Source organism: Cadophora gregata (genome assembly GCF_030347475.1).
Source record: "Cadophora gregata isolate MNR1 chromosome Unknown scaffold_16, whole genome shotgun sequence".
In the NCBI taxonomy this organism is placed as follows: Eukaryota; Fungi; Ascomycota; class Leotiomycetes; order Helotiales; family Ploettnerulaceae; genus Cadophora; species Cadophora gregata.
Genome location: NW_026695939.1, coordinates 542,087 through 561,593, shown reverse-complemented (window position 1 = coordinate 561,593; position 19,507 = coordinate 542,087). Strand labels below are relative to the sequence as shown.

At 49.1% G+C, this 19,507-nt stretch overlaps 6 protein-coding genes across 7 annotated transcripts; 3 read left to right on the top strand and 3 right to left on the bottom strand.

Moving 5' to 3' along the window:
- Positions 1 to 909: 909 nt before the first annotated feature.
- Positions 910 to 1,542, bottom strand: ONS95_005440 (uncharacterized protein; the record flags this gene model as incomplete). The annotated part of the gene is made up of 1 exon (XM_058498849.1): positions 910 to 1,542. The coding sequence occupies one exon, from the start codon at positions 1,540 to 1,542 to the stop codon at positions 910 to 912; it is 633 nt and encodes a 210-aa protein (XP_058351115.1).
- A 1,321-nt stretch (positions 1,543 to 2,863) lies between these two features.
- On the top strand, positions 2,864 to 4,024 carry ONS95_005439 (uncharacterized protein; the record flags this gene model as incomplete). Its single annotated transcript, XM_058498848.1, has 1 exon — positions 2,864 to 4,024. One exon carries the CDS (start codon positions 2,864 to 2,866, stop codon positions 4,022 to 4,024), a length of 1,161 nt encoding a protein of 386 aa, XP_058351114.1.
- A 954-nt stretch (positions 4,025 to 4,978) lies between these two features.
- On the bottom strand, positions 4,979 to 9,325 carry ONS95_005438 (uncharacterized protein). 2 transcript variants are annotated; one of them, XM_058498846.1, is made up of 2 exons: positions 8,834 to 9,325; positions 4,979 to 8,713 (listed from the first exon to the last, which is right to left on the bottom strand). In XM_058498846.1, the coding sequence occupies exon 2, from the start codon at positions 8,510 to 8,512 to the stop codon at positions 5,258 to 5,260; it is 3,255 nt and encodes a 1,084-aa protein (XP_058351112.1). In that variant the 5' UTR covers positions 8,513 to 8,713; positions 8,834 to 9,325; the 3' UTR covers positions 4,979 to 5,257. The 2 variants fall into 2 exon arrangements, with proteins under 2 accessions (XP_058351112.1, XP_058351113.1); XM_058498847.1 differs by having other exon boundaries at positions 4,981 to 9,325.
- A 99-nt stretch (positions 9,326 to 9,424) lies between these two features.
- On the top strand, positions 9,425 to 10,484 carry ONS95_005437 (uncharacterized protein; the record flags this gene model as incomplete). Its single annotated transcript, XM_058498845.1, has 3 exons — positions 9,425 to 9,581; positions 9,644 to 9,974; positions 10,028 to 10,484. 3 exons carry the CDS (start codon positions 9,425 to 9,427, stop codon positions 10,482 to 10,484), a joined length of 945 nt encoding a protein of 314 aa, XP_058351111.1.
- A 1,320-nt stretch (positions 10,485 to 11,804) lies between these two features.
- Positions 11,805 to 13,034, top strand: ONS95_005436 (uncharacterized protein; the record flags this gene model as incomplete). Its single annotated transcript, XM_058498844.1, has 3 exons — positions 11,805 to 12,230; positions 12,304 to 12,529; positions 12,688 to 13,034. 3 exons carry the CDS (start codon positions 11,805 to 11,807, stop codon positions 13,032 to 13,034), a joined length of 999 nt encoding a protein of 332 aa, XP_058351110.1.
- A 1,329-nt stretch (positions 13,035 to 14,363) lies between these two features.
- On the bottom strand, positions 14,364 to 17,787 carry ONS95_005435 (uncharacterized protein; the record flags this gene model as incomplete). Its single annotated transcript, XM_058498843.1, has 4 exons — positions 14,364 to 14,377; positions 14,552 to 14,675; positions 14,728 to 15,201; positions 15,253 to 17,787. The coding sequence occupies 4 exons, from the start codon at positions 17,785 to 17,787 to the stop codon at positions 14,364 to 14,366; spliced, it is 3,147 nt and encodes a 1,048-aa protein (XP_058351109.1).
- Positions 17,788 to 19,507: the final 1,720 nt, after the last annotated feature.

Below are 19,507 nucleotides of genomic sequence, written 5' to 3'. Positions count from 1 at the left end.
TCTTTCTCCCATAACCTATACAATCACCAGGCGAGCTCAATGTTGAACTCTATCAAACACGTAAAACAACCGTCAATAACACAAATATCAGATATCCCTTGAAAGCTGAAGTTAGGGTAAACTCAACCCAAGAGATTTCATGCAAGTGTATATACAGTATATCTATCTATCTGCACTCAATTGATCTTTATTTTTGGTCTACAGGTTCCCCAGCTACTCCTCCCCCTCCTCTTCCTCCTAGGGACTTAGGTTACAAATGAGACAAGAGCACTAACTGTAAGTTAACTTCGATAAGAGCCATGACAATTCAATGTCTTTGGATATCATGTTGTGCTCGCTGGACTGCTGAGGGGGTAGGTGATGAAGGATAGTGAGGTAGAAGAGAAACGGATGGTCTGAGAGGAAGTAAGTACTGAGAAAATATGTATTCGTTCATGAGAGAGATGTCCTGGAAGAAATACATCGAGCTAGCTATTCAAGTACGAGATGGAGAGGCGAGTGGCAGAACGAAGCGGAGGATGAGCCGGTTTTCTTTGATGAAGTCAGTGTATAGACACTAAGCAAAAGTGAAGCCAGAGAGCGAATATCACAACTCTCCACACAAGTACTGAGAGAGTCAAAATTACACTGAAGAGAATTCGTCGATACGTAAAATCAGGAGTGTGCCTCCGTCTATTGAGAGTGGTGACCCCAATCAATCTAAGTTGAATCATTCATCAACTGAACTCCAATCCCCATTCCAAAACTCCACCCCACCCACCCAGTCTAATTTTTTTGATCTGATAAAAGATTTCCCAACTTTTTCGCCATAACCCCAGTGAAACCACAAAACAGACACCACACCAAACAACGCGACCCCCAAACTTCAATCCAATTCAACTCCATCCCCTCCTTCCTCTACCCATCCATCTAGCACAACCTAACCCCAACACAAACCCAATCATTCCTCCTATGATCCAGCCCCTCCATCCTCCCCTCCACACAACACAGCTCCCCAACCAACTGCCCCGCCTCCTCCTCATCCAACTCCTTCTCCAGCCCCACCACCGCACTCTGCTCATACACCATATCCCTCCTATACGGATCCCTCGTCACCCAGCTCACAACCAACGCCCTCTCCCTCTCCAACACCCTCACCACCTCCCCGACCAGCAAGAAACTCGGCGTCCTAAAACTCCGAATCGTGCCCGGCCCCTGGAACCGGATCGCCTCGTCGATATGCAGATACGATTCCCCCCCCTCCTGGCTCGTATCGATGAAGAACCTACCCTGGAGCTGATACAGGGCGTCTTTCTTGAGCTTGGCGCCGGTGTAGCGCGCCAGGATGTGGTTGTTGGTGGACACGGACGCGGACGCGGACTTGGAGTTCCAGCAGCAGATTTGCAGTTCCATGGCGAAGTAGGGGTGCGAGGGGTCCAGGGTGCCGAAGTTGGAGTTGTCGCGCCAGGAGTGCAGGATTATGGCGTCGAGGCTGACGGAGACGTTGGAGATGGGCTGGTCTTGCTCGAAGGTGAGGACGGGGACTGGGGCTGGTGGTGGCATGGTTGAGGGAGATCTCTTTTGTATTGTTGACTGTTGAGTGAGAGAGGTGGATGTGGATGAGGATAAGGTTGGCTGAGATTAACCGAAGCCGAATGAGGGTATGTAGCACGAGACGAGATAGTTGAGATGAGACTTTTTACTTTTTGAAAAGCCGATGAGATGAGAGAGTGTACGAGACGTTGATGATGGCTGGTTTAATTGACTGATTGATTGATTGATTGATGACGAGATGAGATGATGAGACGACAAGGACGCGGACGGTAGATTGACGCAGGTACGCAAAGTAGAGCAGAGGCTGAGAGACTTTTGAGCACCAGGCCAGGACGACGACCGACAGAGCAGAGAGACGAGACGAGACGAGACGAGACGAGACGAGACCCAAAGGAAGGCTTTTTAAAACGACGAACAACGCCAGTACCAAGGGACAGGAAGCAAAAAGGACAAGGACTAGGAGGAACCTCGCGAGGAACAGACTTGCAGTACGGCGAACCCAGTCCTCATTTGTATGAAGGAGGGAAGGGAAGTAATAAGAGATGAGACGAAGACGAAGACGCAGAAGCCAATATATACCTTAGCTAAGGCAGGCAGGCAGACAGGCAGACAGGCAGATTGGTAGGTAGCAAGCAAGCAGATGGAAAATTCTAGTGCTGTACACCTACATTTCCTCTAACTTACCTGACCGGTTCGACCGATAAGAGGCGGTGTGACTGACAGCCTGCTGGGAGGCGTGGTCCGTGGAGACTGGACTGGCCTGCACTGGAAAAGTGCCTCCCACCGAACCTTGCGCTGGGATCGATCATGCTGTCAAGCTCTGTTGGTGAGTGAGCTGTACCTTTTTATCCAGAGCGCATCCATGCAACGAATGGGTGGGCATGGGCATAAAATGTTGAGGGTCCAGCATGGGATGTCAGGTCAGGAACATCGATGGAAGGAGGAGGGATTTGATAATGAGAGGGAGAATTTCAAGGGTGTTGACCGTTGGACATCCCTGTACGTGCACCGGCTGTCCCATCCTGTGGTCCCTGACCCGAGGCTGGCAGAGGCGGTGGAGGTTGGAAAAAATTGGCGGCAAGGCTGCGATGAAAATTACCCGACCTCGATCAACCTATCTATGTTGTGGAATCAGAGGTGAACTCAAGACCGCAGCACAGCATCAATTGCTTTGCTCCACAATATCCTTCCTCAGCGTTGCATATTTGTATTATTGGCATGAAATACGACTGTGGACTCTGAACGGAACCAGTTACGACTGTCGCTCAATTATTTTTTGTACAACAACGATACCCAAGTACCCAGCCTCGACGGCTCCCCTCCTCTAACAATGGACGACCTCTCCTCTCTCTGTACAATATGCCACATCGAACCGCCCATCTACACCTGCCCCCGCTGCACCATGCAGACATGTTCCCTCGAGTGCTCCAAGCGGCACAAAGTCCGCTCAATGTGCAACGGCATCCGCGACCCCACCGTCTTCCTCCCCATCTCAGAAGTCGCGACCCCATGGGGTCTAGACCACGACTACAACTTCATCCACGGGATCGAGACACGGATCCAGCGTAGCGAGAAAGTGCTCATCGAGGACTTAGAACTCGTCAGTAAAGACGAACTGGAACGGGCGCGGAAAGGCGAGACAATAGAAGAGTTCAACCGGCGGACGGGAAAGAGAAATAATCATGAGCCACCTGGAGAGGCGTGTATAGAGCGGCTGCTGAATAAGGAGTGTATACGGGTCATCAAGGCGCCGAAGGGGATGAGGAGGAATAAGGAGAATACGACATGTTGGAATAGGAAGCAGAGGAATATTGTCTGGCAGGTGGAATGGATAAGAGAGGACAACCGGAGGAGTTTATACCGTGCGTTGGGCAACAAACCGATAGGCGATTTTTACGACGCTATGTGTGAGGAGGAGCGGAAATTGAATCTCACGGAAGAGGAACGGAGAGAGGAGAAACGAGTAGAGAAAAAGAGGAGAGCAGATGATCACCGGGAACAACTTGCGAAAAAGGCTAAGATTGAAAGTGAGGCTTTTGATCTCACGACTGTCCCTCTGCTACAAGATCCTGGGACAGGAGCTTGGAATGTGATTCCTCTCTACACAATTCTCGACGATATCACCATGGCCGAAGCTCCTTCAATACCACCTCCCAAGACCTGGAATCTCAACTTCTATCTCCATCGACCTCTCACGCCCGCCTCCTTCCCAAAAGTCCTCGTACCAATATCACCCACCAAAACTCTCATAGAGCAGCTCCACAAAAGAGATGTCTTAGAATTCCCCACTATCCACGTCTTACCCAGTACCACGGAGAGTCTACCCGATGGATATATGCTAGAAGATGAATTCTTGAGGAAGATTGGGAATAAATCGAAGGGTGAGACGGATACAGAGATGAGCGATTCGGATGATACGTCGAGTGATGATTCGAGTAGTAGTGAGGATAGCGATAGTGATGAGTCTGTTGAGGATGGTGAGATTGTATAATGAGTTGTATAGGATAATGAATGATTTTATATACCCCTGTACTGAATTTGGATTCTGGATATGCTACCACAAGTAAATTCTGTACCGAAATTGAATACTACCTCGACTGGCATCGCTGACTTAGAGACGGGTGAGTTGACTATTCCCTGCTTTTTGCTACATGTGGTTTCAATCAAGTTCAAATCCACAAGTCCCAAGTCATATCAATGACAAAACCTGCCCTCACGAGGATAATAGAACTGGCCCGCGCCGTCCTGTGCTTGCTTAGGCATTTCGAGAGCTCGATACGCGAGCCAATGTCAACAAACAAAGCAGAACCCCAACCCCATCTTTGTTAAAAATACGCCATCTACCTCTACGATATACCAACACGTAAAATCTGCAAAGATCCAGGAAAATCATCTGAAAGCCAATCTGATAGTCAAAGTCAACAGCTCAACAGCAATATCATGATGCCAGGGACCTCCACACCGTGGGAGTCTGCAAGCTCTTATGATGCATCGAAAGATGATGAAAATGATGTACTGCATATGACCCTATTGGCAGCGGCGAAATGATTTATTGACTTCACTGATGAGAGGAGCGCAACTTAAGTAGCTCGGCTCGGCTCAATCCAGCAGGACAGCGCACTCAATCGGATTCAGTCATACTCAAGGTATTCAAATCGTACTCAACCGTAATCAACGTATTCAAGCATCGCGACAAGCAACAAAACTTTATTGTCTGGATGACAGACTGAACCAGAGGAATCAACACGAGTTATTCCACATGCACACGCGTCAAGACCAGCCGTGTGCAATCGCGCCCTTCTCACAAAATTTAATATCAACGACTGCGCAACTCAAATTCCAGCTTCCTAAAGCTGAAATTCCACAACTGCAGCACGAGAAATCAAAGTCGAGTGATTGTCACAAGTACACCTGCCCAACTCACATAGGCTCGATCAGACACCTGTTCAGAATACAGTTTTAAGATTTTATTCCGTTATCCATCCATCCAACCTTATCTGTCCGTCAACAACGAGCCGAGTCCTCCACCACCTCTCTACAATACACCAAAAGCAGACCCAAACGACCAAAAGGGGGTATCATAGGTTTCTCTTTTCTCCCAAACCCCGCAGAAATGCAAAAGTATAACACGAAAAATAATAAAAACCCCCATCATCTAATCCCCATGCCATATCCCCCGTCACCAATCCCCTGCCTATTCTCACTCTCATATGTGCTAGAGCATTCAACCCAGCCCTAATCCAATCTCCCGCTCCTCATCCACCGGCATAGGTGTCCGGACCGTCAACTCACCCAGATGATCAGATCCAAGCTCCAACTGCGTTTGCTTTAACGGAGTAGACGGCATCGTAACCTCAGGCGGTGAATCGCTAGATGTGGACGCAGGTGCCTCAGCCGCAGCCGCAGCGACTCTCTTAGCCCTTCGAAGAACATTCCTCTCTTCCCGCTGCTTGATAAGGTCCTTCTCAGCCTCAATAGCCTTCGCCCTCCTTGACTCAACCTCTTCTCTCTTAACAACCTTCCTCAACCCCTCAGAAGCATGGATCAAACCATCGATACTGATAGCGTGGTTTGTCATCTGGTGGTTAATGTAGGTGTACGTGGATGCTGGAGTGGAACACTGTAGGAGTTGTTGCTCGTTGAGCTTCAGTAGGGCGAGAGCGACTTGGAAGAGGAACGTGCTTCCGTCGTTTGTGCAGAAGACTACGTCCCAGACTCGGAAAAGAGCTTCGGCTGAGAGGCAGTCGGTGAAGACGCTGAGGAACCATTGGAATGTGAGGGCTTCTAGCTCGATATTGAGGTCGTCGAGGTGGGCAGAGAGCTTGGGTAGAATTTCGGAAACATATTGACGAAGGACTTGCTGGTCAGCTCGGGAGGCGAGGAGACTGTGGTCGTAGTATCCCCGTGGGAGGATATTTTCGATGATGCTTGTCAATACCCAGAATGCGTCTTCCGCTGTTGGCATGATGAGTAGCAGACATGCTGTAATCAGGTTCATGCCCTGACAGTACCCAACCTCTTTATTTCTGCGAGAATACGCCAATAGAACTTCATTCAACTTGATAACCCCAGGACCCTTTCGGAAGAAGATGTTGTCCGTCAACGTGCGATTGATATCCATTTGGATTTGTGCCACGATCGCTGGGTCATCGTCATCATCCTTCTTTGAAACGAGGTCGTCATAGTATCCAGGAATTCGTAAAGCAACGGCTCCAGAGCACTCAGCCCAGATCTTGGCTCTATATGCCACTGGGATTCCCCCAAGAACAAGAGCTTTGAACTCATTCCACTTTGCCCGGCCGACTTTGCCTTTGTTCCCGAGACCAGCTACACCGATCATTTCACCATCTGCCAGGGTAGCTTCGGGCATAATAGCAATCGGTCGGTTGCCTTTATCCACTGTAGCAGCTAAGGCAGCGGCTGCAGCTTCACCATCACGTTTTCGTTCAGCCCTGACCTTTCTGAGGAAATCATTCCATTTCGGCGTCTTAGCCTGTTGAAGAGAATCGTGAAGCTCTCCAAGTTGCTTGAGCAAGATTTTGACTGGCTCTGTATCTTCCTGTGGAATTTCTGCTGAAGGAGTGGGCTCAGATACATCAGGCTTGGATATAGTTGCATTTTCGGTGATGACTGCTACCGAAGACTGCGGTGCGATAGCGGTCACAGATGGCAAGAAGCCTCTTTCTTCTGTTGTGATCCCTGGAGATCGAGGTACCTCACCGCCTTCCATTACCTCGAATGCAGGCACACCTCCAGATGGTGTATGTGAGAGCAGTTCTGTAGGGAAGGTTGCAATCTTCAAGTAGTCTTGCCAGCGCTTAGCTGGCTTGCCGTCCTCAAGTCGTTCCTCAGTAGAGGTAGGAGTGTCGGGACGCTCTTCGTCAAAATTCATATCAGCACTTGAAATATCGACAGATAGTCCACTCCTGGCGCTGCTCAACATTTCGACTCGACTTCCTCGTTTCGTCTTCTGCATCTTTTCTGCAGCTTCTCGCTGCCGCTTCTTGCGGCGTTGATCATATATGAATCCGAATCGATCTGTAAGGAATTCGGGGTTGTATGGGTTGTTATAAAATTGAGTGATAGTGGGCGGTTGATCGTCTGGATCCAGGATCGTATCCATTTCAACTGGACCATAATTATCTGCGCCACTACTAGGGGTGGTGTTTTGTGGACTTGAGCCCATCGTATCCCATCTCTCTTGGTGTCTCATGGGCGCTTTCATTCCGGCGCCTGTTGCTCGCCGATTACCAGGTATCGCCTTAGGACCAGGTTTCGCTGGAGCCGTTCTTGCTGACATTGTTGTCTTTACACTTGCAGTCGAAGCTGCCCTCCCAGTTGGTGTTGTTCCCGTACTATTTGCCCTTCCTCGCCCGCTTCCATCATCTCTGGTAGTCATTGTCGTACCAGCCACAAGCTTCAAAGCCAATGTTGCCAAACCAGACGAAGGCTTCCGGTCTCGTTGAGAAGCGGCAACATTAGTTGACAGCTGACTCGAAGCCCGGCTTGGACTTCGCATAGGACTCCGTACTGGGCTTCTAGAACTCTCAGGTGGTTGAAATAACCCATTCTGTAGGACAGACTTCCGACCTGTGACCACACTTTCTCTCCGTTCTGTCCCTCCCAAAGCGCTGATGGTATCGCCATTGATACTGCTTGCCCGACTAGTTTTCCGGCTTGTACCTCCCCATATATAGTCTTTCCATCCTCTCTGAACTGTTGCTGGCTTATCTTCCAATGCTCTTAATTTTGCTGCAGCCCGGATAGTTGCATCGTTATCGAAGGGCCCAAACTCTCCATGCGCCACTGACCCACCCATGGCATCGCTCATCAAATCTGCGAGTCCATCCTCCTCGATTATGTCCCCGTTGATAGAATCAGTCGGTGACTTCTTCTCGCTCTCGATAGCACGTAGACGGGTCTCTAGATCCAGATTCGACAGGCCGCATTCCAGAATGATCTTCCTCAAAGCTCTCTCCCTATTTTCGGCCTTCCTCCTGAGTGAAGCTATCTGCGCATCTCGTTGTGCTAAATCCTCTGCTATCTGCCTGACAAAACTGACAGCCCCATTCCGCGCAATCAGTCTCTCGATATGGTCATCATTCGCGAGGTGTATCGATCCTGGCACCGAGCTGGTGGTAAGTGGCGTATCGTCGAACAACGCAGAGCGATTCTGCTGCGCAGATGCAGCTGTCAGGCTTTCTACGATCGAAGGAGCTGATTCAGATGCCTTGCGCACACCATTTGCAGCACCGCCAACAGATCGAGGGATCAGCGGTCGGTCTTTGGGTGATTCAGGAGAGAAGGAGGGGAACGAAGTCAACGACTTGTCGGAAATCGACGATGCGCTGCTCGACATGTAAGAAGCATACTTTCGAGGCTTTACTCGAACGGTCTGCGATCGCGTACTCTTCGCAGACGCGTTTGACTGGTGCGAGCCTGATCTCTGTAGAGCGACCGGGCCTGCATCAATATCCATGGTCTTGAGGAGCCAGTTGTCAACATATGCCTCGTGCGGGTCGTAACTCTCGGTCGACAGCCTCCTCACCGTCGTATGAAAGGCGTCGGAGTGGCATGAAACAAACGAAGCTTCTGTGTAGGCGGGATTGCATAGGGAGTAGATTTGGTGGTGGAGAAGGTCTGGATTGTGTTGGTGTTGGAGTTGTGGTGCAACAAGTGCCTTGTTATGCAGGTTAGAGAATGCCATCGTCATAAAACTCGCGTAAGATATGGCCAGCACAACACAAGCACAGAATGGTCAAGACAGTTGAAAATGTATATCCTTCTTCTCCAAACTTACATAAAAATTGTCTCTATTCCTTTCTCTAGGGGTGCGGCTTTTTCTATGGAATTCCTGAGGTGAGTGAGGGGTTCCCCGGACTTTGCGTGATTTTCTCTGATATGGTATGAGAGTATTGTGAGTGAGCACGCAAATGGCTCATAGAATCTCGTTCACACACGCGAGCAAGCAAGCCACGTCGTTCTGGCCTCGTGCGCCCCCTGTTATCTAACGCCGTCACACAATCAACACTCCAGATACCGTAACCGTAACCCTACAGTAGAGGTCTGCAGATGGGGCACCTCAGGCTGACAGGCCTTCGTTATCCAGTAGTAGCCAGTTGCATATTTTCAGTGGGTGGCAGGGGCATGGGCTTGACATTTTTCAGTGGACTGCCCCCTGCCATGATTGGCCTGTTGTCCCTCGGTCCAGCTCCAGCTTTCTCGGCCTGGGGAACAGCTCCCCGCATCCACATCAACGACTGCTGACTGTGAAGCCGAATAACCTCACTGATCAAATGTTTGGGAGAAGCAGAAATAAAGCCTCGGTCTTCCTCCTTTCACTCTCTTTTCTCTCTTGAATCTCCCTTTGTTTACACTCAACTGTATTATAATGTCGTCGGTTACAAAGAGAAGACTCCAAGCACTCAGCGAGCAACTGGTAGCTCCCATTGGAGACCAAGGCAAATTCGAAGATATCCCAATCCTCAAGAAAATCGCACCCGACTCTACCAAGCCCCGAGTCGAAGGCAAAGTAGTGATTGTGACAGGTCAGTCTAGTTATCTAACATTAAATGCATTCAACGTTCATGCCTGACTCGAGCTTACATAGGAACCAACTCTCCTCTCGGCATTGGACGTGCATCAGCACACCAGTTCGCGCAGAATGGTGCAAGAGCCGTCTACATATGCGACTTCAGCGACTCGCATCTAGAAACCCACAAGCGCGAGATTGTATCATTATACCCGAATGTCGACATACATGTGCGGAAGTTTGATGCATCGGACGAGGATGCGGTCAAGTCTGTGGTGGATGAGGCGGTTTTGACTTATGGACGATTGGATATCTTCTTTGCAAATGCCGGGATTGTTGGACAGCCCAAGATCTTCACCGATATCTCGTCGGATGAGTTTATGCATACACTAAAGACGAACGTTGTCAGGTAGGGTGCCCAAGTGTGTTGGTTTTTCGGCAGGATTGGGTTAACATGTACAGCGTGCATCTTGCAGCCAAGTATGCAGCACCTGCAATGATGTTGACAAACGAGGAGAAGAAGTATCCTGCAGGTAGCATCGTAGCAACTGCATCAGTAGCAGGTCTCCGATCGAACGCAGGCTCGAGCGATTATTCCGCTTCTAAATCGGCCGTAGTTTCTCTGGCACAAACCGTCTCTTACCAATTGGCCGGAACAGGTATTCGTATAAATGCTATTTGCCCTGGTGTGATCGAGACTGGCATGACAGCTATCATGTATGAAGCAGCCAGAGCAAAGGGAACCGAGAAGAAGATCGGCCAGCTTAATCCTCTGAGAAGAGGTGCACAGGCAGATGAGGTTGCAAGAGTCGCGCTGTTCTTGGGGAGTGATGAAAGCAGCTATGTCAACGGTCAAGCGTGGGCTGTTGATGGAGGACTGAGTGCTGGGCACCCATTCGTCCCAGGCAAACTAGCGTAATGGATGTTACGATACCCTTGAAAATAGTTTCTGGGCCCATGATCTTCATTTGTGAAGTCTTTCCCGGCCCTGAAATCAAGATCTCACTGTGCGTTCAGTTCAATATTTTCCCTGCCACGAGCACTTTGCGATGTATGGCCACTAGGTAGCTATCACTGCCAAGGACCAGCATCGTATGATGCTACTTAAAAGAATGGTTACGAATTTTTGGGGTTTCCAGCTCCTGTATACATGGGTTGGATGCTTCGAACGGAACCGGAACCTTGCAGCAAGCAGTTTTCCGCAGTCCATCGGCCCTTCCAACCAAGTACGAAGCTCGGCTTTCGTTGTTCCATCTGCATGTGTCTTTCCCTCTCTGTATTGAATATTCGAAGGGAGATGTTTTTGGGATATTTTCACTCTCAATCGCTGTTCTTATTCGCGCTCCTTCACCCTTTGCCCGAACAGTAGTTCTGTTGAAATTCCCCCCTGCCGAGATATCGAAGCCACTTTCACGAGCAACCTCTGGCATACACGTGCAAATATCGTGTCACATGTCGCACATCTACCGTTAAAAAAGGTCATTCTTTCGTCTGTCCTTCCCGGACATCGGCGGTGAGGCCGAAAGGCGTACAAGGGCGGTCGATTACCTTTCTCATGTAGCACAACTCCTATCGGCATATATTCTGCCGGCAGAAAGATATTTCCCCTCAATCTATCTCTTGGTTCATGTAGGATACCGTCGAGAAGATATGTATATTCCCGAGGGTCAGAACCCACCCATATAAGCTTAAGATCCATCCTGTTGAGTTACACCACGTCAGGATCTGTTGAGGGGTGCATAACAAAGTCCTGCATGTAGTTCCTACAAGGTGCCGTTTCTGAAGTAGACATGCCCCTCGTCTGATACTTATATTGATTATGTTTAAGCTCACAACAATCCGTTTCTCTTCCAGTGACAGCACGTGGTGCGCCTTTACGATATCTCTGTTTGATGAGGCCAACAATTCTTACGAAACAAAGTCAAAGCTTTTCGGTTCTTTGAAATTGTTGGCTCAAATCTGGAGCTCACGAATGAAGAAAGCATTTGCGTCCGCTTGCGTGCTCGAATTGTTTATCCCTGCTGTGAGCCGCTCTAGTGCAACTGAAAGAAGCTGCCTGCCCTCGAACAGGGCCTTGAAAACAATACACAGCAGCAACAGTACTCTCCGATTGCAAAGGGAATCTAACTTCAATATCATAACCAATTCCTATAACACCAATGTCGTCTTCCATCCTTCTCATCTGAAAGACTCATCTAATTTCGCTCCCCCGCCTTCTCATGTCCTCCATTGTCACACAATGTCCCTCCATCTCCATGTCCTCCTCCCCATTCTTTTCACACTCACACTCACTCCCCTCACCCTAGCTACAATCGACACCACCCCCAATCCAAACAAATGCTACGCCGATAACTGCGCTCGCGCCGTTAGCGGAACCCGCTCCGGCGTAGATCATCTCAAGACTGCCTCTGCAGACTGCAGCAGCGCTCTCGTCATAACCGATTTCCCTTTCGCAGCTACAGCCACATCATGGATGACCTGGGTCGAGGAGACAGACACTGTCACCGTCACGGCTTCTCCAACTCCGATGGCAGGGAGTAAGAAGAGACAGATTGATTTTGTGCCAATTCCGCCGTATGCGTCGCCGTGTGTGGATTATTTTGCTTATTCGAGTGCGTGCTCCTGTTTGGGCGTCACGGCGGTTGCGGTGACGGATACTGCTGTGGTAAGTTAAATTGTCTGCTCTCCTACATGAATGCAATATGTTTTGTTAGGAGGATACCTGACTGGATTTATAGACCACGGAGACCATATACTGGTGGGATTTTATCACCACCACCACAACCGTGACCGTTCCAGCATACACCACGACCACGAGTTCCAGCTCAAGCACATCATCAAGCACAAGCTCAAGCACCACTAAAACCGCACCACCATCACCAACCTGTACCGCGAATCTTTTCACCGACCCTATGAATTGCGGATCTTGCGGTACAGTCTGCCCGTCAGGAGTCTGTGAAAATGGTATGTTGATGTCCCCTGCTGCTTACTTTCTCCTCGCCCTCCTGAAATAAGCGAGAGACCCAAACATCTCCAATCCCAAATCTTCCTTGGTCATCATTTCCAACTTTTACTTCTACCTCTCTCTCCAAAGCCCTCACTAATCCCTCATCTCCCTCCAGGCTCCTGCACTTCTACACAATGCACCGCTCAATCCTGCGGCGCCATAACAACCTGCTCCTCAAACGCCTCCTGCTTCTGCTTCACATCCTCCAGCACGACCAGCACCAATACGGGCTTCTGCGGTACCAACGGCATATGCAGCGATCTCACGCCCTGCGCGACAGACGGCGATTGTAGCGTCGGAAATATCTGCGCGATCAAGACGTGCTGTGCTGAGCCGTCGGATGAGTTACCAGGTGTGTGTTTGCAGGGTGTTTGTGGGGTGCCGGGAAGTGTGTTGCTTGTTAGGGCGAGGGAGTGGGCGGCTAGGAGGGTGGGGAGGAGAGGATTGACGGCTGCTTATTAGATAGGGGTTTTGGTTGAATGGGGTTCTAGTTGCAGGAGGTGGAGTATCTGATATAATGAGGCGTTGCTCAGGCGTGGCTGATCATGATGATAATGATGACATAACTTCTGGTTGTGAAGTCAAATAATGAATTAATGCACGAACAACGATAATGAGCAACTTCCTCCGATCAACCATCTGCTAAGATGATATCACAGACCACTTTTACCCACTCAGATCATATGTCAAGGTAGTTTTGTTGCACATCGCACCTTTGATTAGATTTAATTTTGCGCAAATTTGATAATGGAACAGCCCCACACGTGACGTACCAATTGGTACCATAAAACTGGTTTGTGGCTTTGTCGCTGGTGGCTGGGCCAGACAGATAAAAATAATGGGATAATCGGGAGCGAAGAATAATTGGGTCTGTTATCTATGGTGCGCCACCAGCGCGACTTTGATTCATGTGGACGATACTGTTGTGAGGAGGAAACTTGTCCTTGGACTCGCTTAATATTGTAAACAAAAAGGAACACTTCACTTGCCACAACTGCAAAGCTGACAAATTTTTTGAAAAAAATGCAAAATTTACTACAGGAGAAAATGGGTATACAACAGAGCCTATACTGCTACTTCTCTGGGGATTGTGTCATGGCGTATGCTGCTGTTATGTTATTGAGTATCTCCTCGCCACTCAGTCAGTCACTCTTCAACGAGAAGCAGCTGCAAATGAAGAGCAGCGATTAGAGCGAGAGGATCGATTCGTCTACCCAGTCCATTGCATTCCCTCCACACATCACTGCATCTCCATGCGTACAACGGTTACATAAAATTAACCAAAAAAACGGGGAACAGGAAGTCGGCCAGACAAGACATACAAACGATCTCAGATCGGACATTGCCGTCCGCCAAAATCCTATTGTTCGGTCCGTCTAACACAGACACAACCAATAGACGGTAAAACAAGCGATGTTCCAAAAACATTGTGTGTACTCGCACAAAAGAGGCAACTGGGGTATAGAATTGGGGTATCGAATGCCGGGATTGAGCAAGTGATGAACCAAGGAGAAGAAAAAAAGAAAAGGCCACAGGCCATTAAAATATGTTCAGTCGCAGGTTGGAGGATGGAAATTTGTCCATCCATCTTGTATGAAAGGTCCCAAAGGGTCGAACAGTGACGGCTCGTGCCTAGGCACTGACGCCTGGGGCTGTATCGTTGATGGACTTGAGAGATCTTGTTAAAGTCCATGTTAGCGAACTCACCAAAGCCATGCGAAACTCGAAGCATACCTTTGGTTATCTCTCTCCAAACCCTCATTCATTTGATCGAGTTGCTCCAGGGTAAGTTTAGCTTTCGCGATCTGAAATCATTCAGAAATGATCCGTTAGTGTACTAGTTCTTCGCTCGGATGCTGTCAAAGGTACGACTGGGTTCGAGGAACACGAGGGGGTAAGATTTATGAGAGGACATGGAAAACTGCTAGGAGAGGGTTGTCGGACCGATGCCAATGCGGCTGATGAACTATCATGCTCACCTTCCGCTTCCGTCTTTACTTCTGGTTTTGAAGCGTCTGAATCTTCAGCATAACGACTGGCAGCAAGACCAGCTGCTTTGCCGCTTGTGGGGGTCTTCGGCGATGAGAGAGATGCACTCGTCATCTACAAGCCCTTGTTAGCGTGTTGCATTTTTCTACATAGCTATTGGCATTACCTTTGCCTCTGCAAGCTCAGCGTCCTTGACCTTGAGCAGCGCCTCTAGTTCCTTGGTGCGGGCCTCAAGATCCGTGCTCCTCTTATTGGCCTCTTCAGCAAGTTGTGTGAGGGACTCGTGCATATCTTTAAAGTCCGACGTGCTTTCAGCCTTCTGTCTCTCCAGCTCGGCAGTAACCTTTGCCAAGGCTGATTTGGTGGCCAGATGCTCTTCGGTAGCTTGTGCAGATTCTTGTTGTGCTGTCATCAACGAGGCCTGGTGCTGGTCTTTCAAGGTCTGAAGCTCCTTTCGTAGACCGTCAGCTTCGGATGTGTCTGGCTTTTTGTTCAATGCAGAATCAAGTTCGGCTTGAGCTTCTGCCTTTGCCATCTTTTCCAGAGCGAACTCTTGCTTTAACGAGTCCAACTCGGCGTGGGCTTTCGAAAGGGCGTCGTTGGTTTGGGCCAATTCGGTTTGCAATGCAGCCTCGGCATCCTAGACAAATCAGTATACTTTTGAAGGAAATAAAGTGCTTTAAAATCTTACCTTGAGGGCCATAGTACTAGACAAAGCCGTTTCCTGACTTGCTGAATGTTCCTGTGATAAGTCGGCCATGGCTTTCTCGTGCGCTGCTTGTAGTTTCTTTAGCTCATTTGAGTGGATGTCGGTGACCTGCTGCTTCAATTTGGTAAGGGCTTCATTGTGACTGGCCTGGATCTGCTCGAGCTCAGCAGAACGGGAGGCATGCTCAGCGGTAATAGCTCTGTCATGAGCATCATCCAGATTCTTCGCATGTGATGACTTCAATTCGTCAATTAGCTTCTGGTGCTCCTTCTCTTTGTTGTCAAGAGTGACAATGATGGCAGCATGATCTTGCTTCAGCTTCTCAAGCTGTTTGGCATGGTTACCGGTAGCGTCAGAGTGGGACTTGGTGAGCTCTGCATGCTTCGCTGTGAATGACTCGATTTCGCTGGCATGGGCTGCAGAAATATCGTCGAGAGACTTGGTCAGGTCGGCATGCTTGACCTTGAGTGCCTCATACTCTTCTCTGATCCCTGAATTCCCTTGTAGAGCGTCAATTTCAGCTTGGTAATCAGCCGAGATCGTTTCGAGCTCTTTGCGGTGCCTTTCATTGAGTGAAGCAATCTCCTTTGCCTTCTCATCTAAACTCTTAGTTGTGGAGGCAAGGTCAACCTTCACTTTTTCGAATGCTTCTGCCTTATTTTTTCCATCGAGATCGAACGTTTCTAGGTTCTTTTGAAGGGAAGTAACCAGTTCCTTTGCCGTTGCCAAGTCAATCTGGGCAGTCGCTAAAGCTTCCTCGTCTGCGGAGCTCTTCGACTTCAATGCTTCCAGGGCCTTGGAAGCAGCAGCCAGCTCATCCTGAGCAAGACTCAAGTCCTTTTGCGTGGACTCAACTTTCGCGCTTAGTTCTGCCACCTCCTTTTGTGACTTCGCCAGAGCCTCCGATTCTGATCCAGATTGAGCCTTCAATGTCGCCAATTCCGCTTCTAGTTTTGACACGGTAGCTGCAGATTCGGTCTGATGGCTTTCAAGCTTCTCTTTGTGGCTTGCTTCCAAAGTCCTGTGGGCAGAGCTGGCTTCATCAAGCTTGATTTGAAGCTCGCTGATGGTTGCCTCGTGTTTCTGAGTTAGCTCAGCAATTTGCTTTTCGTAGCCAGAAGTAACCTCCGTCGAACCCTTTGCAATTTCCGCTGAATGGGCCAACTTGAGGGCAGCAAGAGCGGTTTCGTGCTCATCAGATAGGGATTTTTTGAGATCAGCCAGAGTTTGTTCATGCTCTGCCTTCAATGTTGCTAGCGCAGCATTGGCCTCCGCGATTTGGGATTTCAGTGTGGCGATTTCGGTTTCCTTCTCTGAATTGGTAGAAGTCGCAGATTGATGAGCACTCTTAACACCGTCGAAATCTGCGTTAAGTGCAGCAATTGCGGTAGCATGCTCTGCTTTCAGCTTCTCAAGAGCCTCTGCTGTATCTGAAGCACCTTTTGCTGCGGCCTCCTGTTGTGCCTCATTGATAGCCTTTGAAGATGCCTCTTCAGCTGCCGATCTGACCTTCTCTGCTTCCTCCAATTGAGCTTGCAGTTCTTCCACATCCGCCTTGTGTTTTGCGTGCAACTTCTCGACAATCTCGCTGTGCTGTGTCTTGATGTTTTCCTCGGCAGCCGCAACATTCTTGGCCTCCTCCTCGACTTGCTTCCCAAGCTCAAGCAACTTTTCCTGCGAAGAAGCAATCTCCTTTTGCAGCTCCTCGACACGAGTCTCGCTGTCTGCTAGCTTTGCCTTCAGCTCCTCGGTTTCCTTCGCAGAGGTCGAAGCTGCGGCGTGGGTAGATGATCGGACGGTTGGCTTTGCAACTGGAGAACCGGCAATCGCAGACAGGCGCTTCTTTGCATCAGAAACTGCCGAAGAACTGGATGGTTTCGACAAGGCTGCAGATCTGCTGGCTGTACCGCTTGAAACTCCAGAGATTCTGGAACTTGTGCTAGAAGATAAAGCTGGCTTTGCAACTGGCTTAGGGCTCGACGAGCTTACTGATGTGGCGGGCTTTCTGGCAGTACTTGAGGAAGCTGCTGCGTTTGCTCGCTTTTCAGCCAGAGTTTCCGTCTTTCCTGGAGAGTGGTGAGCCGGAGCAAGAGATGTTCTGCGAGGAGCAGCAGCAAGCGTCTTCTTCTTCTCGTCCCCCGAACCTCCAATTGACGCCTGTGTGCGATGGCTGGCACTTGAAGATGTTGCGGCAGTCGCACTGCTTGCAGGCTTTCGCACAGCACCCGCAATTGGAGCACGAGTTGGAGGTTTCGAGAGACCGCCAGTTGTGCGAGTTGCTGATGTAGCTGTAGGTTTTGTCGCAGTCGAAGATGTTGAGCCAGCTGGACGCTTGACAAGCCCACGCTTGGGAGGGACATTCTCTTTCTTGGCTCCATTTGCAGCTTCCTTTGGCACATTTTCCTTCTCCGTCTCTGTCTCGATCTCGGATGTTATTCCAGGAGTCTCATCGCCAGACAAGATATCCGAACGGTTCTCCTCCTGTGGAGCAACTTCTGGGGTTTCGACGTCCGCCATTTTGCAAGTTGTTCAATGATACTTGGAATTGATTATGCTGGTTTGTTGATAGACTGTACGATAGAGAATATGTTAGCAGTCCGTCTCAATGCTCTCAAGCTGACTTGAGTCTCGAAACCCTTCCCGTTTGCTGCAATGCAAGAGCGACGCAGTTCAGCCCAATCAAGAAGCTTCGACACGTCACAACCTGGCAATGATTGTCCTCTCTCACCGCAGAGCAGCGCATGCGCATGCAGCTAAAAACTTCCCGAGGAGCAGCTGAGGGGTTCAGAACTTACAAGGTGTATTGGTGTGCTGTACACCGCTTGCGCGAGACTTAACAGGACAGGAACGGCTGGAATTTTTGGGGAACGCGCGCCTCGAGTCGCGTAAATTGGGTGGGTTGGTTGAGAGCTGTCGATGGCAGCAGAAATTACAAGTCCGTCCTTGAAGAAGGAATCAACGGTTTAGCAACCGATATTGACAGGTCGGACTCGTATGAACGTCAAGTTTTAAAGAACAACGTTGTCAAGAGAGGAGTTGCTAGTGGAGGGTAGGATCGAGGAGTGCCCATTTGATTAAGACAGCTCAAATCAATACCCAGCTCAGGGTCTAAGCCAATCACGCTAGGCAAGTGAACGAACCTCGTCCGAGCAAGCTCCACTTTAAATGTCTAGCACGCGGGCGAATCTGAACAATTTATTGACTAGAGAGCGAGCTGTTTGCCGCTGTAATTTCATTAAGTCGTCAACTGAGCTAATTGCTTTCATTGTCCTGTACATCTAGTGCTAATGCCTGAAATGCAGGAGCACCTATGCATCGAATATCCAGCAACTTTCCTACACAACTCAAGCGAGTAATTAAGCATTCTGTGCTTCATGTCGCACGTTTGACATAGACTACAAATATGGACCTCATCTTTAACTTTCGGGCTTCCCGGCTATCGGATTGTATCAGTTCTGTGCGCTGTTGTACTTCAGACGAGTGCAAACTATCGGACGATCATTATGTTCTACCATTTCAACGATCACACTCCTTCACATAGTGATGTTCTTGTTTTGACTTTCTCTTTGAACCGGACCGAGACTATCAAACGCGTCAATATTTGTCGGGAAGTCGTATGCCGGTAGGTAAGTATGTGCTGAGACAGTGCTGTTCCAATACCATGCCTGTTATTCGTAGTGTGGGGAGCTTTAGGAATAGTACAAGTGTGTCAAGAGGCGAAGGTAACTTACAACATCGACTTTCATGTATGGAGAATGAGATCGACTTCCATCTTACTACAACAATAGAACTATTTCCCATCCATGTTGAACATCACTATACGAGTAGAAAAGTAAGTTTTTAACAAGAGTGTTCGAAAGAGTGGCAAAGCCATACGATGTTAAACTCCCAATATGTCGATACAGTCATGGTAGACCTGCAGCCACTCTTCCTTTCTATGGTCTGAGCCTTGAACTCTGTCTACAATGTTGAAATTCAAGAATGCCACCTGTTGGTCAGAGGAGCACGACTACGCTATGGTGGCCGGCTAGAGAGGCCAAGACTTTGTTCTAGAATGTCTCACGGTCGGAGAATATTCTGAAATGTTAGAAGGTTGCCGTCAGCTTGACCACGTCGTTTATCCTTCTTTCCAGATTTCGTCACTGGCAGTCTAGCTGCTTAGCATCTGCCAACACATGCTTGAATGGGGGTCTTCCCTCTTATCAAAGAGCGTACATACTTTATAGGACTATCTCAA

What these genes read in the sequence shown, in the direction of transcription:
- ONS95_005438 (XM_058498847.1), bottom strand. Translation starts at nt 8,746, where the DNA reads ATGACGATGGCATTCTCTAACCTGCATAACAAGGCACTTGTTGCACCA.